This window comes from Urocampus carinirostris, chromosome 3 (genome assembly GCF_059441175.1).
Source record: "Urocampus carinirostris isolate Australia breed hairy pipefish chromosome 3, RoL_Ucar_1.0, whole genome shotgun sequence".
NCBI classification, from domain to species: domain Eukaryota; kingdom Metazoa; phylum Chordata; class Actinopteri; order Syngnathiformes; family Syngnathidae; genus Urocampus; species Urocampus carinirostris.
Window position 1 is genome coordinate 10,367,551 of NC_142351.1, and position 26,884 is coordinate 10,394,434.

The 26,884-nt window shown below is 40.7% G+C and overlaps 2 protein-coding genes across 5 annotated transcripts in view; both read right to left on the reverse strand.

Moving 5' to 3' along the window:
• atf7a (activating transcription factor 7a) overlaps positions 1-5,608 on the reverse strand; it is a 56,368-nt gene extending 50,760 nt beyond the window's left edge. The window contains exons 1-2 of one of the 3 annotated variants that reach the window (XM_088330608.1): positions 992-1,032; positions 409-464 (exon numbers count right to left, since the gene is read on the reverse strand). The gene's annotated coding sequence lies outside the window, so the exon portion shown is untranslated. Of the gene's footprint in view, positions 1-408; positions 465-991; positions 1,039-5,426 lie in introns of those variants that run through there. The other 2 variants (XM_088330610.1, XM_088330609.1) reach the window with 2 other exon arrangements.
• An 11,961-nt stretch (positions 5,609-17,569) lies between these two features.
• asb8 (ankyrin repeat and SOCS box containing 8) lies at positions 17,570-25,025 on the reverse strand. Of its 2 annotated transcripts, none has more exons than XM_088330612.1 (4): positions 24,919-25,025; positions 21,657-21,823; positions 20,346-20,450; positions 17,570-18,407 (listed from the first exon to the last, which is right to left on the reverse strand). In XM_088330612.1, the coding sequence occupies exons 2-4, from the start codon at positions 21,783-21,785 to the stop codon at positions 17,772-17,774; spliced, it is 870 nt and encodes a 289-aa protein (XP_088186738.1). In that variant the 5' UTR covers positions 21,786-21,823; positions 24,919-25,025; the 3' UTR covers positions 17,570-17,771. The 2 variants fall into 2 exon arrangements, with proteins under 2 accessions (XP_088186738.1, XP_088186739.1); XM_088330613.1 differs by lacking the exon at positions 24,919-25,025 and adding an exon at positions 21,958-22,077.
• Between the last annotated feature and the right edge of the window lie 1,859 nt (positions 25,026-26,884).

The following is a 26,884-nucleotide window of genomic DNA, read 5'->3' on the forward strand; positions in this document are numbered from 1 at the left end:
AATTAACTATTCTAGTTCATTGCGTTATTATTATAACTTGGGCCAGTTTTATTAGCATCATTTTGTAATTATTTTTTGCCTATTTATCATGATAGCCCTTTATCCTTCTTTAAGTCTTTCTTACATATTTTACCCTGGAGTGTCATGTCTAATTGTTCAGTTCATTGTCAAAAAACAACGAAACTTCGTTTGGAGCATCCAGTCATCCATTTACAGTTAAAAGAAAATACAAAGATCCATAAATATTCAGAGTAAATACTGTATAGATAGAAACCCAATACCCATAGATAACTCAATAAATACCGTTTCACAAGCTTGATATTAATTACAAATACAGATTATTTAAATCAATTACATTTTGGTTTTGCCATCAATTTATCCCCCCATTTATTTCACCCCGTTTGTTACCGTTAACGCAGGCGTTTCTCGGCTTCGATTGGCTCCCGCGCACGTCAATCAATCATCTGTAAAGCAATCAAAGCCAACAAGACTGTCACTTCGGTCACTTCGATGACGCTGATTGGCTAAAAAGCCCCCAAATGTACTTTTTTTTTTTTTTAATTCACAAGACAAGAAAAAGGGGAGAAAAAAACCAAGAGACATAACCCATGGCTAACTGATGTGCTAGCGTTACCAACAGGCCAAAAAAGCACACTCGGTGTAGCTACCAAAACTCTCCATGACACTTTCCAACATGACAGCAATGAAAAGTCGACTTTAAAGCGCACGAAGCTCACTCAAACACTAAGAAAACGCGACGCGCTTTACATCGAGAAAAAGTTGGAGGACTGACTTTTTAGCAAACTGACACTTGAGTTGAAAGCGAGTCCAAGTAATGGGTTGGAGAAACCCCCCAAAAGTAGGCGTGAAGTTTTAAAAACCGGCAACGCAGCTCTAGAAACATACGTGCGAAAGGTGACCATAGCAGAGAGTAACATGAGCGACTCATTAAGAAACAATTAAAATGATAATAAAGTGTTTACAAACTCACTCTTGCGTCTCTCTCCCTCTCTGGCTCTCTAGTCCTCTCCCTTGGAATTTGACACTCCCCTCGCCATCAAGCTATCGCGAGAACTGGAGTGCTTGAAATGAGTGCTTAGGCGCCGCCCCTATGCTCTAAAGAAGTTTCCTTCAACTTCTGCCCAAAATACAAAAACAATGCAAATACATGTTGTTTTTATTGACTTTTCACCTTACTCTCCTGATATCTTCGGGTGAAAATGACCCACCATTGTGTTGTGAAAAACCCAGAAAAAGATACACTTGACTCATTTTAGCCCGGGGGCTGCTTAGTTGAAAAACACTCTCAAGGGGCCGTACTCCATCCATCCATCCAAGAAAGAAAGCGAGAGTGGGGAAGAGAGAGAGAGAGACAGAGAGAGAGAGATGAAAGGCAGAGAGAGAGATAGAGAGATAGAGAGGAAACAAGAAGGATAGAGAGAGGGAGAGAGAGAAGGAGAAAAAAGAAAGAAAGATAGAGAGACACAGAGAGAGAGGGGCAGAAAGAGAGAGAGAGAGAAAGAGGGACAGAAAGAGAAAGAGAGACAGAGAGAGACAAAGAGAGAGAGAATGATAAAAAAGAGGGACAGAGGGAGAGAGAATGGGAAAAAAGAGAGAGAAAGATAGAGAGACAGAGACAAAGAGGCAGAGAGAGAGAGAGAGAGAGAGAGAAATGGAGACAAAAAGAGAAAGAGATAAAGAGAGAGACGGGAATGTGGACAGAGAGAGAAACAGAGAGAGACAGAAAATATGGAACGAGAGAGACAGAAAATATGGACAGAGAGAGAAACAGAGAGAGACAGAAAATATGGACGGAGAGAGAAACAGAGAGAGACAGAAAATAGGGGAAAGAAAAAGAAAGGGAGAAGGGGAGAAAGCAAGAAGAAAGAAAGAAAGAAAGAAAGAAAGAAAAGAAACAAATATAGAAAGACACAAAGAAAGGCAATGATCTCTCAAAAAGATAGCAAAAGGAAGAGAGAGGAGATAGAGAGAGAAAATATTTGAAGTACAGTAGCATATGTCTGCTTAAGCAGCTGTCTGACTAGAGATTGTGATTCATTCTAAAGAGTGCAACTCACTTCATATTGTTTTACAGTTGACTTGTTGTGGACGAAATACTTAAAGTACAGTAGGCTATGTCTACTTGACAGGTTGGCCCAGGTTGTGAGAGTTAGATTCAATTTATGAAACTTATTTTATATTGTCTACTGCTGATTGTCATTTTATGATATCGTTGACTTTTTTGGGGTGCAGCTCAGGTGTCGGGTTTATCTGTTGCTGGTGAAGTGCAATAAATTACATGGTTCAATAAAACAACAACCTATCTATTCTTCTCTATTCAACCGATACTAATACTGTGCAGAGAATTTCCAATTCTTTGACATACCACTTTTTTTAAAGTAACAGAAATAGTTACTTCATCTGGTAACTAGTTACTTTTACAATAAAGTAATTCAGTAACTAACTCAGTTACTTTTTGGAAGAAGTAGTGAGTAACTATAACTAACTACTGACCAACACTGATCCTAATAGTCCAGTGTTCTCGTTTGCCCGCGTCCCTGCGTCCTAGACGCATCATTTTTGCTGGGGACGCATAGTCTCTAATCAACGTGGCTTCCCGGGACGCAACTTTTTTGACACAAAATTTTTATTATTACCCGATTACTTTTTTTTTAACAAAGATTTACCGCACTCCAAACTTTTGGTCAGGCAGATCCGCCATCCGCCATTGTGGTTTTGGTCTCGCGGTTCGAGTTTTCGCCGATCCCGTCACACGAGATCTCGTTTCAAGATTACGTCATTGTTGTGGTGCTTGTCGTCGTCGACTTACAGAGAAGTATGCCTTCGAAAAAACAGTTAGTATTAGGCGCAAATCAACACAAAATTGGTAATTTCTTCAGTGTCAGTAATAAGTCGAAACATAATGCAGAGAGTGATAACAACCAAATTCTTCAGAAGATCGCGGAGGCAAGGAAAACACGCGTGTTGAAGCTAACGATTCGACGAAAGAAAATAGACAAAAGAATACTCCTAGCAAGAAAAGGCCTTTCTGCCAAAATGGACTAAATTATACTCCTGGTTACGCTATGAGGAGGATGATAATGGATTGGACCTTGAGAAGGCATTACAACTGTGGCGGGACAGCAAACCAAACTGAAAAATCTAAAGTGATAACTCCTTTTGTTTTACCAATTAACTGTGATGATTAAAACTGCATGAATATATAGACTAATATTTCAGTAATATTATTTTGTATAATGTACAATATTTTTGTAAACTGAAAAATCTGAAATGATAACTGCTTCGTATTACCAATCAACTGTGATGATTAAAACTGAATGAAAATATAGATTTATATTATATATTTGTCGCCGATTTACAATTTCAACCTCGATAACACTACATTTTGGGGACCCATAGATATCTGTTGGGACCCATAGATTTTTGAGCATGCGAGTCCCCGGGACCCATGACTTTTCAGAGGTAAAATGAACACTGTAGTATTTTGTCTTTTTTCTCATCAAAGTCTTTAATAGGCTTTATATGTTATATGTTTTTTTAACCCCTTAACGTTCCGCCGGACTTTTGATACACAAATAAGTGTCTGTACGATGTCACCGGTCACTGAAATACGTCATGCCACAAATCATAGGAAAGCTTTAACCCTTAGGACTCAGGATATGATGACCAGTACAAAATATATTCATCAGAGAAACATCACGATCAGTCCAAAACAAGATACACGAAAACTATAAAGCCGGTGCAAGTCCCCAAGGAGGTCAGCTGATGAGTTTAAATTCAGCAAGAATGGGAGTCATTCCATCCAGTCTCATCCATAGAATCCAACCGTGTAAAATATTTACTCCAAAACGCACGACACAGCCAAAAGATTTTAACAAAAAAAATCGCCTAAATGCATATCGGCTTCATGGGGCGTTCCTTGTAGCAATCAGTTCAGTTCACTATAAAACTCTCATTTGAAAATAAACAGACTCATAAAATTATTCCAAATATGGTAGTCTGACATATATATATATATATATATATAATCTTGATGTGTATCTGCAGAAAAAAATGCTACAAAAATACTACAAAATTACTACAAAACAAAATATTAAATTTAGTGTCTTAAAACAGGGACCTAATATATATTGTTATCTTCATTCCAATAATAAAAATACGATAGAAATACTACAAAAATACGACTACTGTAATACTATGATACAAAAATACTTTCCCAGAAATATTACAAAACATATGATAAAAATACTACTATGGAAATCATTCAAAATACGTCAACAGAAATACTACAAAATACCACTACAGTAACACTATAATACAAAAATAATGCTACAAAGATACTACAACAGAAATACTACACAATTACTTCTACAGAAACACTACGGATATAATACAAAAATTATGCAATGTAAATACTATAAAAATATGACACAATAAAAGTAGTGTGATACTATAAAATTACTACAAAAATCTGACTGCAGAAATAATACAAAAAAAACACAAAAATACAACTCAAGTAATACTCCAAAAATGCTATTATAATACTACAAAGATTCCACTATGTAAATACTAAAATACATACCACTGCAGTAACACTATAATACAAAAACAATGCAACAAAGATACTACGACAGAAATACTACACAAGTACTTCTACAGAAACACTACAGATATAATAAAAATGTAATACTATGTAAATACTATAAATATAAACCACAATAAAAGTAGAGAGATACTGTAAAAAATATTACAGAAATACTACAGAATCTGACTGCAGAAATAATACAAAATACAACAAAAATACTACAATAATAGTACTAAGATTCCACAATGGAATTACTACAAAAATACAACTGCAGAAATACTACCAAAAAAACACTACACAGCAAAACTACTGTAATACTAGATATATACTACAAAAATTATACCGTAAAAATACAACAACAATACTACTGCAGAAATACTACGATGCAGTGCTGGGAATCAAATGGACGGAACCATTTTAAGGCAGTCGAGTATTTCCGACGTTGCGCTGTTCACATTTTGGTTTTGTTTTACTTTTTCCATTTTTTTCTATCCGGTGTATTTAAGCCTTTTCTGTCCTTTATCAAGGAAAAGAAAGTTTTAAAAATGCTGTCATTTTTGAGGGTGCTCGGGTTGATTTTAGGGATGTTGGAGCGCCCCCCAAAACGAGTTGGTTACGCCCATACCGGCAACCATTTAAAAAAATCTAAAATAATTACAAGGTATCGGCTTTATTTTCACATGTTCCTGCTATAGTATATATATATATTCGCGGTTTTGTTTAGAAAAACAAGTCGAAAGATGTGTTGTTTTCATATTTTCACATTTTAAAGACTTTTAAAGCTTCGAATTTCGGTGGAATTGGATTGGCGCCTTCTTACCTGTGGAGCAAGTGAGTGTGTGATGCAATTGGATTCGTCGACTTGTGGCGTGAAAATGGACGTTCGTCTTCCGAGTTTGGCTCCAACATTTGTCTTTCGTGTTTGTGTGACGCCAAAACTTAGAAGACTTGGAAGAGGTTGCGGTGCGGCTGCCGCGGAGCGATTGTGACGTTTGCGGCTCTTCGGTCCTTTCAACTGGTCCGGGGGTGTCAAACGCATTTGAGCTCTCGGGGGGCCCATAGGAGAAAAATTGCCCTCACGGGGGCCGGACTTGTATGAAAGAGAAAGACTGAGTGATGGAGAACGAAGAGAGAGAAATAGACAGAGAGTGATGGAGTTGGAAATAGAAAATCAGAGAGTTATAGAGGGTCAGACAAAAAAAAGGGAAAGAGAGAGTCAGAGAGAGAGAAAGGGGAAAAAAGGAGAAGGGGAGAAAGAAAGGAAGGAAGAAAAAGAAGGAAAGAGAGAAAGAGAAAGAAGGAAAGAGAGAAAGAGAAAGAAGGAAATACATGAGGAAAGGAATAAAGAAAGAAAGTCAGAGATAGAGAGTCAGAGGGAGATATAGGGTCAGCCAGAAAAATGGAAAGAGAGAAAAAAAGGGGAAAGGGGAAAAAAGGGAGAAGTGGAGAAAGAAATGAAGAAAGAAAAAGAATGAAAGAGAGAGAGAGAGAAAGAAGGAAAGAGAGAAAGAAGGAAAGAAATGAGGAAAGGAATAAAGAGAGAGAGAGAAAGAAAGTCAGAGATAGAGAGTCAGAGGGAGATATAGGGTCAGACAGAAAAATGGAAAGAGAGAGAAAAAGGGAGAAGGGGAGAAAGAAAGGAAGAAAGAAAAAGAAGGAAAGAGAGAGAGAGAAAGAAAGAAAGAAAGTCAGAGATGGAGAGTCAGAGGGTGATATAAGGTCAGACAGAAAAATGGAAAGAGAGAGAGAAAGGGCAAAAAAGAAAGGGAGAAGGAGAGAAAGAAAGAAAGAAAAAGAAGAGAACAGACGAAGAAAGAAAGAGAACGAAAGAAATGAAGAAAGGAATCAAGAGATAGGGAGAGAGAAAGAAAGAAAGGGACAGAAGACAAAAAAACAGAGAGAGAGAGAGAAAACAGAAGAAGAAAGACAGAGAAAAACGAAAAACAAAGGGAGAAAAACCGCTCTCACGGGGGCCGACCTTGTAGATGAAAGAGAAAGAGTGAGTGATGGAGAACGAAGAGAGAGAAAAAGACAGAGAATGAGTGTGTCGGAAATAGAGAGTCAGAGATGGAGAGTCAAAGAGATATATAGAGTGACAGAAAAAGGGTAAGAGAGAGAGAGAGAGATAAAGGAAAAAGGTAGAAGGGGAGAAAGAAACGAAGAAAGAGATAGGAGAAGAGAAAGTAAGGGGGAAGAGAAAAAGAAAGAGAAGAGAAGAAACAAAGGGAGAAAAAAACAGTGGAAGAAAGAAAGAAGGACAGAGAAAAAAGACAAACAAAAGGAGAAAAAAAGCAGAAGAGAGAAAGAAAAGGAAAAAAGAAAGTGAGAGAGAAAAAGAAAGAAAGATGGAAAGAATGAGAGAACATATTTGAAACTCCAGCTTATTTTTCTCTCGTGCTTCTCTCAGCGTGTCTCGAGGGCCACAATAATACTTTGACTTGATCGGGCCCGTGGGCCATATCACCCACGCATTACAGTCATTAGGAAATAAGTAGGAGGGAAAAAAACATACAAAGGGAGGAACGAGGCCAGCGAACCTAGCTATAGTCCGGTTTTGTATTCAGGCACCTAAGGCAGCTACGGGGAGACCCGAGAGTGAGCGCACCCGCACAAATGCAAAAAAAACCCCAATGCAAACAAGTAAAATAATAAGAGTTAAAACAAATACACACCGGACTTTGATGTGTCAAGTGTGCAACATAACATATACCATTGTAATCTGGCAAAGTAATCCTTATTTTAACATACCCTACTTGTTGTGGTTGCCATGGCACCCAAGTGGCCCCGCCTGTGTGGCGCCAGTTGCAGCTTGGTGACAGATTGGCTTCCCTACTATTCAAACCCTGTCCTGTCAATCCCCTGTTGTCAGTCCGTCTGCGAACCTCTGTTTTTACACGGCAAGCCTTTTTTCGATCCTGACTCCCGCCGGTCCCGTTTTTGCTCCCGTTAGTCTCCGGCTCCGACCTGTTTTGATTCCGACCGCGTCTGCTCTCCTGTCCCGACTTACGACCCGTTTTTGATCCCGACCACGTCTGCTCTCTCGTTCTGGCTTACGACTCGTTTTCGACCCCGACCACGTCTTACTCTCCCAGTCCCGGCTACCAACCAGTTTCCGCCCCTGACTCCACTTCCGTGTTCGGATCACAAGCCGAGTACGAGAGCAAACACCGGATCGTGGGCGCATCCCTTTCTCGTTCCTTCAATAAAACTTGTGGTAAACGTCAGGCTAGTGGGTCCTGTTTCCGTTCTGGTCCTGACACTACTTGTAATTCGATTACTTTGTTTTCACATATTCTTTGGTATCCTAATGACATATTATTATTCTTTTACTCCCTAAGCCTCACACAATATTAAGTTGTGACTTAAGTCATTCTGTTGCGTATGTCCTGATGCACTGTATAAAATAACTACATAATCATGATTCATAAACAAAAAATCATGACTTTATTTTTGTTACTCGCAAAAAGCAGCATTTACGTAAACAAGATGCAAATTGAACCACGTTATACATTTACAACACCACATCACACAAACAATTCACAAGATACCTTAGCACCAATGTTCCCTCTAAGCTGCGCGCGTGCGCAATCGCGCACTGCCCGCACATTCTCAGCGCACAAGAAAATCTAGCCAGCGCAATGTTCCCTCTAAGCTGCGTGTGTGCGCAATTGCGCACTACCCAGAGCTTTTCCGCGCACAAGAAAATATAGCCAGCTCACAAAAATCAGGGCTCGAAATTGCTCATTAAGAAGCGAATTAAGTCAAAGTTACAGTGCATGAAGGTCAAAATACACGGGTTCCCCTGATGCTGTGTTCTAAATGCGGTATTTGGAAGTCAAGGTCGAAGTAGAACAAAGTTGAGTAAAGTCAGTAGAGTTTTTCGAGAACCGGCTTCTTCGGCTCGGCTCACTAAAAGGGTCCTAAACGGCTCTTCGGGTTGTTTTTGCTTCTTTCATCCCTATATGACCAAATGTTAAGTAAAATTATGCACAAAATGACTTAAAGGAAGGGGGAATCGAACAAAAGAGAAAAAAATACCAAAATAAAAAAGTAGTGAAAGGCTGAGAAAAAAAACAAAAGGAAGAGAAAAAAGAAGGAAAAATTTACATAAAAGCCAGGAAAAAGAAAAGAAAGAAACTAAGGAAAAAAAGTAAATAGAGAACTAAAAGAAAAAAGTAACTGTCGTGTCCAGCATGGTCGCCGTGGCAACCGGCTGGCCCCGCCCCCTGGGCAACAGCTGAAGCAGATCGCCTAATTTGCGCGTTTGCTTCTTAAGGGGGGTTTTGGGTTTTGCGGGTGCTGGCTCATTGCATTTTCTGTCTGCATTTTCCGTTCTGTTTTGCTCTGTCCTGTTTTGTTTGATTCGGAGGAAACCTGTGTTTTCAAGTTTTGAGTAAAAGCCTGTTTTTGTTCCTGCCTCCGTTCTGGTCCGGTCCCCCGTGACAGTAACAGCTAGGAAAAAATGAACACAATGAGATTTTTTTAAAGGAAAAAAGAGAAAAAAACAGGGAAAAAGAAGAAAAAGTTTGTGTTGCATTCAAATAATTTCCAATTATACCAAGTCAACTTGTTGCCAAAATTGTACTTCCACTAAAAAATGTGATTAAATACAGTTGTGTATCGTGCAACCGACTCAATAAGCCCCCCAAAAATGTTGATATTATGTGACAAAAGATACCAGGGAAAAAAAAGAAATGGATATCTTGTGAAAGAATTGTAAGAACAAACGACGTTTGTAGGCCGTACAACTTTGCAATAGTACATGAGTCAATTCATTCAAAAGAGAAAAATAATTTTGCAATGCCGGAAACTCGGCAAAATGTAACATGATGTTAAGTTTTGGACATGTTTGATAATGACTTAGTTGCCATACTTGGGATTGCCGTTACTCACTATTGTTTCAAGCGTTGCTCACCGACTTTGTGTGAACGCTCAGACTCGTGGAAAATTAGAGGGAACATTGCTTAGCACACAAGCATATTAATATTTCATTTAAAGACAAACGTAAATAACGTATCCACACGTGCATCGATAAAACGAATCGTTGGAAAACAATGTACTCCGATATGGCAACTTTGAATCGCACACAAAACAGCAGGCATGTTAACAGGCTAAACTCGCAAAAAAGGAAAAAAAAAAAAAAACTGTTCTCAAAGACAGTGAGATACCATGACATAATCCTGGACATAGAGCGCCTAGGAAAAGTTAAATTAAAAGATAAACATTTTAAGAACATGAGAGACACTTTGAGAAAGTGGAACTGAATTCTTTCAACATTTTTAGCAATAAAATAACTAAAAAATAAAGGTTAAAACTATCCCCCCTATTCTCTCAGCTCAGCCAATTGACTCCAAAAGTTCCCTGATGTCTTGTGAATGATCAAATGTCCACCTAAATGACTAACAGGTTTGGGTAGGGTTACTTTAACTGGATTACTTTCAATTACTTTTGGATTACTCCAATACCAAATATGCTAATAAAAGACAAAAGAAACTAAATATGAATAAAATTACTAAACTTTGTGCAGGTTTGGGGAGTAACGGAATACATGGAACGGCAAAAATGATGTTGGCAAGCTGTTTGGAATTATTTTCATTTTGTTTCTGTCGCATTTTATGTTCGTTTTGCCGGAGATCAAAGCCAGGAGAGAAAGCTTACCGCGTGTTGTGAGTCATAATTTTATTAAATTGGTATTGGAGTAATCCAAAAGTAATTGAAAGTAATCACGTTAAAGTAACCCTACCCAACCCTGATGACTAACAATGGCAAATAGAGTGTACCTGCTTGTGTGTAAGTGTTTAAATGCATTCAAGCTCTGTGAAAGACGCCAGGCAAGTCCAGGATTGAATTGTGAAAAAGTTCAAAGCAAGAATCGGTTACAAGATTGCACAACATTTACACATCTCCCGGAGAACAGTGCTGGCAAAATGGAGAGCACAAAACCACAACAAACCTACCAAGACCTCGCCGTCCCTCTAAACTTTTGGCCTAACAAGAAAAAACTAATCAGAGAAGCAACCAAGAGGCCAATGATTAGATTGGATGATCTGCAGGCCTGAAACACTATTGGTCACATTGTATGACTTGCAGGCATAGGCAGATGAGGTGGGGACAATCTGTGCATAAGACAACTATTAGTCGAACTCTGCATACATCTGCCATTTACAGAAGAGTGGTAAGAAGAAAGCCCTTTCTGAAAGAATACCGCAAAAAGGCCCATTTGACGCTTGCAAGAAGTTACAAATAACAGGTGAAGCAGTGTACTCTGGTCTGATGAGAACAAAGCTTAACTTTTTGGGCTGAATGCGTAAGAGTAACATTTCACATCACAATGAAAACACCCCCCGCACTGTCAAACATGGTGGTGGCAGCATCGAGCTCTGGGGTTCCTTTTCTCCAGCAGGGACTGGAAAGATCGTTAGAGTTGATGGGAATATGGGAGGAGCCAAAACAGGACAAAATCTGTTGGAGGCTGTACGAGACCTGAGAATTGGGTGCAGGTTCACCTTACAACAGTACAACCACCCTAAACAATGAGCAATAATATCATAATGGAGAGAGCAGAAAACGACTGCATATCTACACTAAGAACAAAGAGAAAACTAATCAGAGAAGCAACCAGGAAGTCCATGATCACATTGGGTGAGCCGCAGGCATACACAGCTGAGGTGGGACAATATGTGCATAAGACAATATACCCTTCAGTATAAATCCGCTCTTTATGGAAGAGTGTCAAGAAAAAAAGCCCTTTCTGAAAGAATACCATAAAATGGGCCATTTGACATTTGCAGGAAGCCACATAGGAGACACAAATAGCATGTAAAACAAGGTACTCTAGTCAGATGAGAGAAAAATTGAACTATTTGGGCTGAATGCATGAGTTACAAATGGAATAAGAGAAACACTGCACAACAGGCTGTAAACACCATCGCCACTGTCAAACATGGTGGTGGCTGTATCATGCTCTGGGGTTGCTTTTCTTCAGCAGGATCTGTGAAGATTGTTAGAGTTGATGGGAAGAAGGATAGAGCCAAATACAGAAAATTGGTTGAAGTCTGCAACAGACCTCAGAATGGGGCGCAGGTTCACTTCCCAACTGGACGACGACTCTAAACATAAAACAAAACCTACAATGGTATTGTTTAACACGAATAGTATAAAGTTGTTAGAAAGGCCAAGCCAAAGTCCAGACCTCAGTCCTATAGTGCATTTGTGGAAAGATTTGAACGAAGAATCACTATCAAACCTTTAAGGAAGGTGTTGCAAGGAAGAATGGGCAAATAGGAGGTTGCAGAAAGTATTAACCCAAAGGGGGCCGATATTTTTGCAACACCTACTTTTCAATTTTTGTATTCGTTAGCACAATACAGAATGTTGAGAAAATATGGTTTCTTCTCACAATTGTGTCTCACATGCTGTTGATTCTCAAAAAATATTAGTTTTTTTTCTATCTATAACTTCAAAACTTGAAATATAACAATATGTCAAAAAGTTATGGGGGGGGCAATACTTTCGCTAGGCACATTAAAAGGAAGCAAGACCCAAAGCTACATTCTGTGCATTGAAGACACCCATGACCTCATTTTCAAGTGGTCGGAGTTGTGATGAATTGTGATAATATGAATGCAATAGTAAAGTGGAGAACACACCTCATATAGAAAGATAGTTAAATGTGTCAAGAGTTAAACAAAACCTAAGTATGTTATTCACCTTTACTGATCTTCGCAATAGATGTGTGATAGTGTTGGTAATAAAGTATAAAGTATTAGTGATACATTGAAAATGTGGGAGAAATACTGCCCTTTTTCTTGAAAATGTGCAATTTTATTCTGGTTCAATTACAATAGAGTGGTACCTCTACTTATGAAGGTTTCAGGTTACAAAGTCAAAAATATAGTAGCCATTCGCTGCTCCCAGAGTATCCCAAAAGTAAACAAACTGGCTATCGCTTCAAATCTGCCTGGCAACCCAGTGCGCATGCAGGCTCGCAGTATGCTCTTCGTGTCACCGTCACAGCTCAGAGACGATAGAATGGGTTCTGGCAAGCTGGCGGGGAGGGGGACGCAGCAATCATCCAATTAGCCCAAATAAAGAACATTTTAGCAAAATTCCATGAAGTATTGGTATTTGTGGAAAGGAATGGTGACAAGCCTAGTGGATTTCCGACGGATTGTCAAAAGCCAGAGAAAACAGACGTCGTTGGATCAGTTTTTCAAGAAACGCGAGGCAAAAAGGTGTGTTAACAACAAGTTTATTGAGACAAAGAGGAAAGGGAGTGCCCGCGATCCGGTGCTCGCTGGGCGCGGGAAGCGAACCGCCCAAGATTCGGAACGTGTTCCGAATGCGAAAGTGGATCTTCCGGAGCGGGAGATCATAGTGTCGAGGACGGGAAAAACAGATAGCCGGGACAGGAGAGCAAAACGTGGTCGGGATCAAAAACGGGTTGAGGCCCGGACGGGAGAGCAAAACGTGGTCGGGGTCAAAAAACGTGTCGTAGCCGGAGAAAAACGGGGAAATCAGGAACGGACAGGTGGAAAACGGATGCAAAAAGCGGGACCGACGGGAGTCAGAGTCAAAGTGCTTGCCTTGTGAAAACAGAGGTTTGCTGATGGACTGACAACAGGCGAGTGAAAGGACTGAGCTTATAAAGGACGGGGAACCAATCAGGGAGCCCACAGCGGGCACAGGTGAAGTTAATCAGTCGTCATAACAAAAAGTAAACGAATATTCTTATTATTTCATTTATTCTTTGTTTTTTTACATTATGTGCCTCTGATTTTCTAATTATTGTGCGGTAATCTAAATTTAACAAATATTTGTTTCATGTTCTGATGCTCTTTTAATTATTTATCAAAAAAAATATCACACTGAATTTTTACGGGGCTTGGAACGGATTAGCGCATTTACATTAAAAAAATGTCTCTACTTATGAAGTTTTCACGGTACGAAGCTAATCCAAGAACAGATTATATTCGTAAGTAGAGGTACCACTGTATACAACTTTTTGTGTTTTGTTCTCGCGCCATCCAATCTAGATGCCAAAAAATTTCCCATCGTACTTTACCTGTTCAATATCATTCAATTTGTGTGTTTACTTTTCTCTTTCCTAGAAAATTCAAGTGGTAGTCACTGTAGAACCACCACAGGTTCAATCCCACCCACCAGGTGAAGCCCCGCCCACCAGGTGCAGCCCCGCCCACCAGGTGCAGCCCCGCCCACCCGTATATTCTATAGATGCTCTTTTCTTAATTTAACGAGTTGGCATAGTGGATATCAATGTTGATATGAAAACAGGTGTCTAGCGTTCAATTCTCTATTCCGGTTTTGTAAGTTTCATTTTGCAATAAACAATACAAATAGTGTAAAAGATAAAGACATTGTTTTTAAAGGCAAAAGACCTTTAAAAAGATTCGACCATCCAAAAAGAATGATCGAAAGGGACTGTAAGTAATATTTGACCACTAGATGGCACCGTGTTTTCTGGTAGTAGCGAGGGCCAGTAATATACGACACAGCGTGGCAGACAAACATGGCGCCAACTTGGGTGGGGATTTCACGGTGTAGAAGAAGTACAAATTTCAACATCTATGGAGTTTGCATGTTCTCCCCGTCCTTGCACTCCGGTTTTCTCCCACATTCCAAAAACATATATTTCAGGTTAATTGTCCAAATGGGCAGCACGGCGGAGCAGTGGTTAGCGCGTGTGCGGCACAGTTCTAAGGTCTTGGGAACCTCCTGTGTGGGTTCAAATCCAGCTACCGGACTTCCTGTGCGGAGTTTGTAAGTTCTCCCCGTGCTTGCGTGGGTTTTTCGCTGAGCACTTTGGTTTCCTCCCACATTCCAAAAACATGCATGTCAGGTGAATTGGCTGGTCCAAATTTTCCCTAGGTGTGAATGAGCGAGCGAATTGTCTGTCCCTGTGTGCCCTGTGATTGGCTGGCAACCAGTTCAGGGTGTCCCCTGCCCGATGATTGTTGGGATGAGCTCTGCCCGAAGATAGCTCCAGCACCCCAGCTACCCTACTGAGGATAAGCGGTGCAGATAATGGATGGATGATTGAAAGTTTTTTGGACCATTAGGAGGGAATGAATATAACATACTGTCCCTTTAAATTAGTCAACACTGTCCAAGTTAAAAAAAAAACAATGTTGACTGATCTAAAGGGACAGTTTGTAATATTTAGTGCCTCCGAGTGGTACAAAAGTGTTCAACCAGTAAAACATAATAATGATTTGGATACCAGGCGAAAATACATTAACTATAATACCAATGTTCATTTTCATTAAAAAAAAAACCCAAATCAATTCTGGTTGGTGGGATTCATTCTGTGGGCGGGGCTGCACCGTTAAGTTACTTTTTCTTCCAAGATGCAGATAACAACATTCTCATAAGTGAAGCGTGAGTAGAGTTACCGTGAATTCCGGACTACGAAGAGCACCTGATTAAATGCAATGCAGGGCTGCAACAACTAATCAATAAAAGTGATTATTAAAAGTGTTGGCAACTAATTACATCATCGATTTGTTTTAATACGTGATTTATGAGCCATTCAGTACGTTAAATTAATGCAAATAAGAGAGCACACAGTTCTGTTGTGACACTGAAAGTTGTACTACCATTTTGGGCTGGTAGAGGGCGCCAAGACTATTTTTTTTTTTTAAATGCATTTTTTATTGAACATTGGATCATTACAACCTATTCATGTTTGGCTGTCAAAGTAAACACTTTTCAAGGGAACAGAAAGTGCTGCAGGAATTCAGAAAAAAAAACAAATCTGAGAATAAGTACATAAAATAAATAAAGCAGTAAGAAAAAAGAAAAAAAACTATAAGTGGATTGAACATTCCTGTAATATTCACCTAAAATCACAATCTAAGACGTTCCTAAGTAAATTAAATGCTTTTCTTGAACCATTTGGAGAATATGGACGTTTTTTGTCAAATTGTCAAATTTGATCACAAGCTTAAAAACTAAACATTATATTTTACACATTTTTCGATTGGTATGTGTCTCGGGATTTGCAAAATTGGCCATCCATTTGAAGACGACCAGACTACAGCAATAAAAGGTTTTGCAACTGTGTATCTAACTTTGCCCAATTTTTTAGACATTTAGAAAGAGTTGTAAATGTTTGACTTCTCTTCCCAGCGGTCAATCAATGATTGTGCACATTTGCGCCTAATAGTAGTGCGGAAAAATGAATTACAAGATTTCATTGGCTAACCATTGTGTCAATCATGTGATTCAGTTACTACTGGCTAAAGATATTTGAAGCAAAATGAGGCGATATCAGTTTTATCAATACAGGCCCTTATAACCAAATAGACTGTGGACCGTAAAAAGAAAGCCAGCAATTGGCTGAGAGTGGTGTCCATTAAAAAGTCAGAGACTAACAGCCATATTGGAAATCATCAAATCATTTTAAAAGGGAATTATAGAGCGAAAGGAAGTGATTACAACATCCATCCATCCATCATCTGCACCGCTTATCCTCAGTAGGGTCGCGGGGCTGCTGGAGCCAATCCCAACTATCTTCGGGCAGAGGGCAGGCGACACCCACACAGAGACAGACAATTCGCTCGCTCATTCACACCGAGGGACAATTTGAACCGGCCAATTAACCTGACATGCATGTTTTTGGAATGGAAGGAAACCCACGCAAGCATGGGGAGAAGATGTAAACTCCACACAGGAAGGTTTGATCTCACGACCTCAGAACTGTGCCGCACACGCGCTAACCACTGCGCTGCCCTAGTTTGGAATTAGCAAATAAAAATTAGCTACTAAAAGCTCCAAGAAGTTGATAAACTGCGCCGTCGTTGTGGAAAGATTTGAATGAAAAATCACTATCAAACCTTTAAGGAAGGTGTTGCAAGGAAGAATGGGCAAATAGGAGGTTGCAGAAAGTATTAACCCAAAGGGGGCCGATATTTTTGCAACACCTACTTTTCAATTTTTGTATTTGTTAGCACAATACAGAATGTTGAGAAAATATGGTTTCTTCTCACAATTGTGTCTCACATGCTGTTGATTCTCAAAAAATATTAGTTTTTTTCTATCTATAACTTCTTGTGATTACAACAAGGATCGTCAAATGATGCAGGAATGCTTTTAGGCGGATTTTTTTTTTATCCGTCTGCATTATTGTGCGGGGGTATTCACTGGATTTTCGTGAATATAACTAGATCATGTTTGTAAATCATCGTTTCACGAGTGGAATATTACAGGACTTTTGGGTAAGTTATAGAGGCTTTGTAGTTTTTAGGTACCTCGTTTCAGACTGGCGGTGATGTTTCTGTAATGAGACAAGGGACATCATATTTTTAGTTAAAGCATTTCAATAATATGTGGCAGGACAGCACGGCGGCTCAGCGGTTAGTGTGTGTGCGGCACAGTTCAAAGGTCTTGGGAACCTCCTGTGTGGGTTGAAATCCAGCTACCGGACTTACTGTGCGGAGTTTGTATGCTCTCTGGCCGTGCTTGCATGTGTTTTCTCCGGGCACTACGGTTTACTCCCACATTCCAAAGACATGCATTTCAGGTGGATTGGCTGTCCCTAGGTGTGAATGAGCAAGCGAGTTGTCTGTCCCTGTGTGCCCTGTGATTGGCTGGCAACCAGTTCAAGGTGTCCCCTGCCCACTGCCCGATGATTGCTTAAAGCTTGCTGCTTAAGGGGCGGCAGTAGCTCAGGAGGTATAGCGCTCGTCTTGGGATCAAGGGATCCCAGTTCGAATCCCGGCTCGTCCGTGTTACATGTCAAAGTGTCCTTGGGTAAGACACTGAACCCCTAACACCCCCAATAAGCAGGTTAGCAGCCTTACATGGCTGCAAGGCCGCTATTGGGAAATGTGGAGCACATTGTAAAGCGCTTTGGGAAGTCATTGACTTGCAGATCATTTCATTTTTTCATTTCATTTGCTGGGTTGGGCTCCAGCACCCTCGCGACCCTAATGAGGATAAGCGGTGCAGCTAATGAGATGAGATGAGACAATATGTGGCATGACAAAATTCAGCGACTGGTTAATCAACAGTCTGACGGTACTCTAAGGCGGTAGCGTCGGCGTGTATGCTCGTGGTCTGGAATTCACGGTACTTTGGCAAACATAGTATTTGTACTGCGCGGAAGAAAAGGGGCAGCCCGTGATTCTGTTCTAAGGTGACCGTCTCAGTCCCTCAGGAGGAGATATTCCTTAATAGACTCCGGCAGAGGGAGTTCTTTGACTGCCGTGGGCAGGAAGCGCACGCCCAGGGAGTGCCTGACGGCACACCTCGCCAGGGAGCGCAGTGTGGGAGCCTTCTCCACCATGCCACTGAGCCTGGCCAGCAGCTGGGGATCTTTACTCAGCTCCTTGGGAAGCGTTCCGTCGGCCCGACGGATCTCGAAGCGGCCGGCCGCCCGGCACAGCAGATCCAGGCACTCCTCCTCTTGCTCGTTGCCCAGGCCTCTGGCCAAAAGGGCCACCAGTCGCGAGATGGGCGTCTGGCCCTTCATGTTGGTGACGTGCACCCGGGCCCCGTAGTCCAGCAGCACTTTGACGCTTTCCAGGTTGCCCTTCATGGCCGCCCAACTCAGCGGCGTGTCGCTGTTGTAGTCGCGGGCGTTGGGGCAAGCCCCGCTGTCGAGGAGCGCTCGCGCGCACTCGGGGTTGTCTTTGAAGGCGGCCCAGTGGAGCGGCGTGTCTTTGTTGCCGTCCAAGGCGTTGGGCTGGGCCCCGTATTCCAGCAGCAGTTCCACGCAGCTCTCGTCCTTCTCCGCCGCGTAGTGCAGTGCCGTCCGGTTATAGCCGTCCAAAGCATTCACCTGACACAGGTATTGCATTCGTCCGTCAGATTTCGGGGTTTCGTGAAAAAGTACTTCCCCCCTTCCCGATTTAGATGTTTTTTGCATATTTATCACTCACAAAGGTTGCAGATCATCAAACAAGTCAAGTCACATTTATTTATATAGCCCTTAATTTATTTATATAGCCCTTAATCACAAAAATGTCTCAAAGGTCTGCACATTTTTTTAAACAAAGATTTACCACACTCCAAACTTTTTGTCAGGCAGATCCGGCAGATGTTGTTTTGGTCTCGCGGTTCGAGTTTTCGTCTGCACGCCGATCTCGAGTTGTGTGGTGAAAAGTCCGTCTCTTTTTAGAGAACCGGCTTTTTCGGCTCAACACATTCAAGAGAGCCGGCTCTCAAACGGCTCACTTGCTTCGATGCATCATATTACGAATTATTATGTTGTATAAAGAAGTTAAGAAAAAAATGAAGTATAAAAGGAGAAAATGAAAAAAAAGACTGTTTGTGGTTATCCCTTTAATCGCTATATTACCAACAATAACTTGATGCAGAAAATGAATTATTAATTTGATGATTAGAACTGAATGAATATATAGATTTGTATTATATATTTGTCACCGATTGACAATATCAACCTCGATAACACTACATTTTGGGGACCCATAGATCTCTGTTGGGACCCATAGATTTTTGAGCATGCGAGTCCCCGGGTCCCATCACTTTTCAGAGATAAAATGAACACTGAGGATTACAATGACCCAATTACCTGATCTTAAACCAACATGCGGGCAAGGAACAACTCAAAACCACAGGCAAACTAATTTGAATGGCACACAACCAAGGAAACCAGAAATTTAGATTCAAAATGACTATTCCAGTTATTAAGGCACTAAAAAAAAATCAAAATGATTTGGATTTAAATCAGATGTTTTAATTGAATTAGGAAGTGGTGGCGTGACTCTCGAAAACCTTCCAAGATGTCAGACTTGAAACAATTTTGCAAAGGAGAGTGGGCCAAAATTCCAGACTTCCAAGACTCATTACCAGATACCTTAAACACTTGATTTCCGTTCTCGCTGCCAAAGGTGGCCCAACTCGCTATAATATTCAGGGGTCAATAACTCTTGAAGGTTGTGATTTTTTTAAGGTGACTTAATGCACTACTCTCCGGTCTCACGAAGTCTAAAGTCAAGAGCCTGAAGCTGGTACAAAATGCTGCAGCCAGGCTTTTAACGAAGACAAAGTTTGATCACATGACCCCGATTTTAGCTAACCTGCATTGGCTCCCTGTTAGCTTAAGATTGGATTTTAAGGTTCTGGTGGTAGTATACAAAATCATGCATGGACTTGCTCCCTCATATCTTTCAGATTTAATTTCCCCCTATGTTCCGGTCCGGAGCCTTTGCTCTGAAAATGCTGGTCTACGAGTGATCCCAAGAGCCAGGCCTGCCTTTTTTTCTATATATTTCATCATGTAAAGTTAAGTCAAATGCCTAATTGTGACGCCATTAATCACAAGGAGTCTCAAAGGGCTGCTCAGACTACGGACTATTACAAACAACAGACTATTGTGACACCATCTCCTAATCTAAAACCTACATGAGGGCAAGGAAAAACTCAAGTCAAGTCGTGTTTATTTGTGACACCGTTAATCACAAGGAGTCTCAAAGGGCTGCACTATTGCAAACTACAGACTATTATGACACCATCCCCTGATCTAAAACCTACATGAGGGCAAGGGAAAACTCGAAAAACTCAGCATGAGGAAGGGACTGCAATGAGGTAATCCCCCTCCCATGATGACCAGGCCAAAACAGATATTGCATCAACAAGAAATAGAATTCAAAACAAAATATAGAATAATTCAAGTAATTATTTCATATTCAAATGACACAATCCTTTTATATAACACATAGAAGACGGCTGTCTGTTGCAATAAAGCGGCCCTTACCTCCGCCCCTTTCTCCAAAAGCAACTCCACGCAGTCGGCATCGGCAACCATGCAGGCGCAGTGCAGGGGCTTCAGTGTGCCGTGCATGCGGTTCACATCGGCACCCTTAATGTGACATGTAGCAAAGGAATATTTAAAAGGTCCGAAAAGAAAAATGGTTGCATACGGCAGTGTCTGAAACACATGACAAAAAGTTACCGGACACCAGGGCCATAAAGTTGCCTGCCCCATTTTTCTCAACTTGAAACACGATAAGACGACGAATCGCAAAAGAAAAAAAAAAAAAAAACGTTGTTGCACAGTATTAATAATAATAATAATAATAATTTCCTTGTATTGTCATTCTGTGTAACAATGTACACAGAACGAAATGTCGATTGCATCTGACCCGATGCAGCCGCAGCCAAGAGAGGGCGCCGCCGACCACTTTTTAAGTCTTAGGAATGACTCGGCCGGGGCGCGAACCCGAACCTCCCAGTCTCAAGGGTTGATGATAAGAATATATTACAGAACAACGCTTTAAAATTAAGTTCATTATAAATCTACTTAAAACATTCATGCAATGTTTGCGTTGCATTGTCTGCTACAAGCCACGTGAACTTCTCTTTCCACGATGCTTTTTATGTCTGTTTACCTTTTATGGCGTCATAATTATTTTTCGCTTCTTTTGAATATTTCTTCTTGGGCTGAGGTTTTGGCTCGATTCCTAACCACTTATCCATTTTTCTTGTGTTCTCTGTGCGTCTACTTTGGAAAACGATATGCAAATACAAGACCTTATAACGCTCGGGAAAGTTTTTCGATGCAGGCTTCTGGGGCGGCAGTGGCTCAGGAGGTAGAGCGCTCGTCTTGGGATCAAGAGATCGCAGTTTGAATCCAGGCTCCTCCGTGTTACATCTTGAAGTGTCCCTGGGTAAGACACTGAACCCTTAATGCCCCCAATAAGCAGGTTAGCGCCTTACATGGCTGCACGGCCGCTATTGGGAAACGTTAAGCACACTGTAAAGAGCATTGGGAAGTCTTGACTTGAAAAGCGCTATATAAATGCAGATCATTTCATTGTCTGCCGAGTATGCAAAATGCCAAACGAACCGAAATTCCGAAATTTCCAAACCGAATAAATGAAACGTTTTATTTAAAAAAAAAAGAGAGAGAAAAGTTTTGGGTTTTTTTTTCTTGAAAAAGTTGTCGGCCACCCGGGCGGAGACATTTTGTAAATTGTACGCCCGACGTAAAAGATGCATGTCCCGGGCGTCCGGGCAGTCGTTATTTCAGACACTGCATACGGTCCCGCACAATTGAATAGATCACCTTGCGAATGAGGTCCTCCACGTTGTCATGCGGGAAGGAGCGGATGGCGGCGATGGTGCGGATGAGCCGCTCCGAGAGGGAATATTTACCTTGAATCCTTTGCATGATGTACCACTTCGTAGAACTCATGTGTTACTGACGACCATGGCACCCACACAAGGGTGACACTGTGGAACATACGTTTAGAATCAGTGGATTGGGAAACACAGAAGAGATAATGATAAACAAGACTTCGGCGATTTAAAGCTAGCCAGCATCTGATTTTTAGAACAAGGTCAGCTCACGCGATGTAAACTCATACCTGTCCACCTCAGCCAATCCGTAGATCCGACAGTGCTTGTTTTCAGCCAATCGGAACGCGAGGCAGACGACAGCCCGGCCCCTTTTGTATCACAGGCAATGCAGGGCATGCTAGCGGTTACACGATAAACTGTGCATATGACCTATGGGAATTTATTTGTCCTCCAGTAAGTGTTTTATTTGGATTATTCTGCTGAGTACAGATGCTGCCCTACTTACGAACGAGACGATCGTTCGGAAGTTGAATTTGTTCGTAAGTTGCTTCAGTGCTATATTTTGTATGTTTAAAGTTTGTCTTTAAGGCTTGTATAAGTAACCTGTATTGTTTTGTACTAAAAAATAAACATTTCATTAAATAATATGCTCTATAAAGATAAATAAAGTTAAGTTAAACTTACTTTCGGAAGATGAGCTTCAACAGTTAGGCGACTTCCTCCTCCCAGGTAGAAAGTGGCCGAAAAAAAGCGATCCAACCATTTTCTCAATCGCATCAAGCTTTCTTATTCCACTTTCGTTTCAAAAGAAAATTCTCGCCTGTTCTTTACACTTTACACCGACCATATCGAATGAATGCACGAGATATTGTTGTGGAATGTGGAGAATAACTACCGTATTTTCCGCACTATAAGGCGCACCATGTTATAAGGCGCACCTTCAATGAATGATATATTTTAAAACGTATGCCATACATAAGACGCACCCCATTATAAGGCGCTATAAGTGCATGCTGGTTTAAGATCAGGTAATTGTGCAATTTTGTAATTGTAATTCTGTGCAGTCCTTCGAGACATTTTTGTGATAAAGGGCTATTTACGGTAAATAAACGTGACTTGACTTGACTACAGTAGAGGATGTAGTTACGTTATGCAACCTCTAGATGGTGCCGCGCTAAAGGGAATGTCAACAAAACAGTCAGATAGGTCAGTCAAACTTTATTGATAACAAACAAGCTTTCCACAACTCCATTCACTCCCAAAATAAATAAACAGCTGTTTTATTATTTTCTCTGAGGTAAAGCATTTTCGTGACACATCTTTAACATATTTGAACAACATCAAGGCATGACAGTTTACTTTTCCTCCATTTAGTCAACACGCAAAAAAAACGTCTGATACTGTTATGGTAAATTAAAACGTTAGTTCAATCATAATATAGTGACACTCGTAATGTGCAAAAATAACAAGTGCAAAACAATAACAGTAAAGCAATAACATAATAACTGTAAAATGTAAAACGTTGTAGTGGGTTTTACATAATTCACCCATGGAACCATTGTTCAGTTAGCAAGTTCCTAGGGGGACTCTTAATTCTGCCGGCTCGAGCCACTCTCGTGTTCGATTCATTAATGTTAAACTCCCTCGCTGCTGCTCTATTCCCGTGTCCTACTGCGTGACTGATCGCCTTGAGTTTAAACTGCGTTGTAAGCGTGTCTCTTAATAGGAGCCATTTCAGGGTCTTTATACAAACGCACAAATAAAAGAGAATCGTTTAATATTTCCCAGTATGCACGGCGCACTTCTTCTACGCGAAAAATGGAGTCGGTGGCAGCTTCTCTTAGTTGCGAGACCTTGTAATTCAATATTGATCCATATATAAGGCGCACCGGGTTATAAGGCGCATAGTCAGCTTTTAAAAAAAAAAAACGATTTTATGTGCGCCTTATAGTGCGGAAAATACGGTAATAAGTATGTAGGCATCTGGTGAAGGTCGTGGGATGACGTTGTTGCAAGAGGTCACAAGCTGATATGTTGCCAGGGCGGACGGCCTTGACGAGATATCTTAACTTTATTTGAGAACACTATAAAAGCCAATGTTGAATGTCTGGAACTTTGAACGTGTCCCGAATGCAATAAAGCACGTTCCCTTTTCGCCATATCTCCTCTCTGCGTATTTTTGGGGGGCGACGCCCAACGACGGTCGACGATAAAAATGTCAAAGTTCTGAGCGCGCTGGAGACACAGTAAAGAATGTTTACACACGAACTAGGAAGAGGACGCGGATTTCTTCTTCAGGGTGGATGCTGGGTGAGCTTTCACAGCGCCACAAAAAAGCACTACAGTAATGTCCTGTACTCGGAAAGATGCACACAATATATATAGTCGACATCCCGAAAAAATGTTCGTATATACTGTTTTGCGTAAGTCGAATGGTCGTAAGTAGGGGAGCGTCTGTAATCCTTAACAATAGTACCATTAATGAGGATTCTATTTATGCTCTTTCATGTGTGTCGCAGCTGTATCTGCAGTAAATGTATTCGGGTTATTGAGTATTTGTAAACAAGTTACTACGCCTGACCAAATACCTGTAAATCCGTTATCACTATGACAACAGGGCCAAAAGGGCTTCTTCGTTACATTGCTGATTTTATGGTTTAATTCTCTTGACTTTTGCTCTGTTATAGTTGTTATAGTAGAAGTATTGTATAAATAATAACAACAAATCGGTTTTCGAACAGAGTTCTGGAACGGATTATGGTCGAGAACCGAGGTTCGACTGTACGTTTGTCTGGTTTTGGTTCGCATTAGACAATACAGTGCCATCTAGCGGTCAAATATTACACACGGGTGCCTTTGGGGCTTTAACGCCAACATAAAATAATTTATTTTGTTTACTAAATAGCAACTTTTGATCATTTATTTTCATGAAATACAGTACCTAGATCGGATATCATTTAATATCCCCGTTACGTGATATTAGGGATATAAATACAAGCTCGTAAATGTTAGCATGACACGCATTCTAACACGAAACGAAAAATTGAAGGAATTTAATAAAGAAGTGGCACCCAAAAGGTGACGTTTAATAACCACTTCACACGGCGACGACTGTTTCATTGAGTCAACGTTCTCGGCTATTTTTGCAACACTTCAACTTGCTAGCATGCTAGCATGCTAACGCAATTTGACTCGTATCTCGGAGGCACATACAAAACAATTCAATCATTAAACGGTAGTAGACTTACCGTTTAAAGTACACGAAGCTGAGCGTTTTCTGTGCTGCCGGTTCGTTCGATAGGAGCGTTTATTTGCGCTCTTGCTCTGACTGACACGAAAACAACGACGTCATCAGAACGTATGTCCACGCCCCATGTTTACTGCGTTATTTTTGTGCAAAATGCGAATTTGTCTATTCTAAACATAAATACTTGCTATGAACAATGCACTATTATCAATATCTCTCGTATTTGTCGTTTATAATTAGCAATAAACAGGAATAAATCTTTCAGTGTAGAGAATAAAAAGCCATACTGGCCCCATCTTGTGGATGAGTTTCCCACATTCACAGTGAGGTAAAGAAACCAAGAAGATAAGGAACAGAGAAGATAAGGTTATAAAACCTGGAGGATAAGGTTATAGTTATAATTTACACAAAGAAATGACGGCATGTAGGATGTTACATACAGTTGGTATCGTAAAATTTTATGCAATATACATAGCGCCTCCAAAAGCGCTTTACAATGTGCTGCACACAAGTGCTGCCCTTGACACTGTGGATCATAATATCTTACTGGAACGGTTGGAAAAATGGATTGGTCTCTCAGGAACCGTCCTCTTATGATACAGATCCTACCTCTCAGATAGGACACACTGTGTTAAATATGGTGAAATGACATCTGAGCCCTTTAGTGTTACCTGTGGTGTTCCACAGGGTTCAGTACTTGGCCCCCCTTCTTTTCAGCATTTACATGCTTCCATTAGGTGATGTTATTCGCAAGTATAATATCAGTTTTCATTGATCCCAAGAGCCAAGAAGAGATCCCCAGGTATAAGAGCGTTCTCCATTCGGGCCCCGGTGCTGTGGAATGCCCTTCCCCCTGAGATTCGATCTGCAACCTCAGTGGAAATGTTTAAATCTAAACTTAAAACACACTTCTGCTCTATAGCATATGAATAACCTATATTTGTGTATTATTTTCCCTCATGTAAGTTTTAGATGAGGGGATGGTGTCATAATAGTCTGTAGTTTACAATAGTCTTTGATCTGTGCAGCCCTTTGAGACTCTTTGTGATTAAGGGTGTCACAAATAATCATGACTTGACTTGTCCCATGTGCAGAAAAACACCCCCTCATGCTTCACAGTAAGGATGGTGTTCTTCGTATTGTGCTCTTCATTCTTCTTCCTTCAAACACACTTAGTGAAATTATGACCACAAAACATTCTCCCATGACTCCTAGCAGGGTGTTCAAATACTTATTTTCTTCACTGTATATTCCACGTGTCTCACTCTTACCTTTACTGCTCGGGAGCCCCTGGCGGCCGTTAGAAAAAATGCATTAATTAGCTGCATCGTTGCATAAGCCGCAGGGAGGGAATCTTGGGGAAAAAAAGTCACGGCTTATAGTGTGAATTGTAAGATACCATCTTCTGTTTACTATAATTTGTGGCTTTATTAAGGAAACGCAACCAAAAAAGTCATTAATCAACAAATGTGGATGGAAAAAATATAATCAACATCTCACGATTCAGATATTTTTTTCAGGCCAGCAGAGAAGACCTTGCAGGCCCTCGCGGCCCGCCACTGCATTATTGAGCGTTTAGGGGTTTAGTAATTCATATCAGAACTCAAAGAACTCGTAGTCCTAACGTAATTTAATTTTTTATCAGTGTAAGAAAATATTTATGGTGGCGCACAAGCAACACCTACAGGCAAATTTGTTTACAGATTGCAATGATTTTCAAAAATAAAGCTAGAAAAATCCCAACAGGGAGTTCGTTTTTTTTTTTGCTTTGTAATGTGAGGTCTGAATTCTGAGTGTCTGTGATGCTGCATATACAACTTTATCACTATAAGAGAGGAGCTGAAACATTCTTGCAGTTTTCTCGGGGAGAACGCGTCTTATCAATTGGTCCTTGATGTTGTCTTTATTTTGAGACATTGTAACAAATGTTCTTAACCGCATTGCTTCTCTCCAGCTCTATTTTGCCC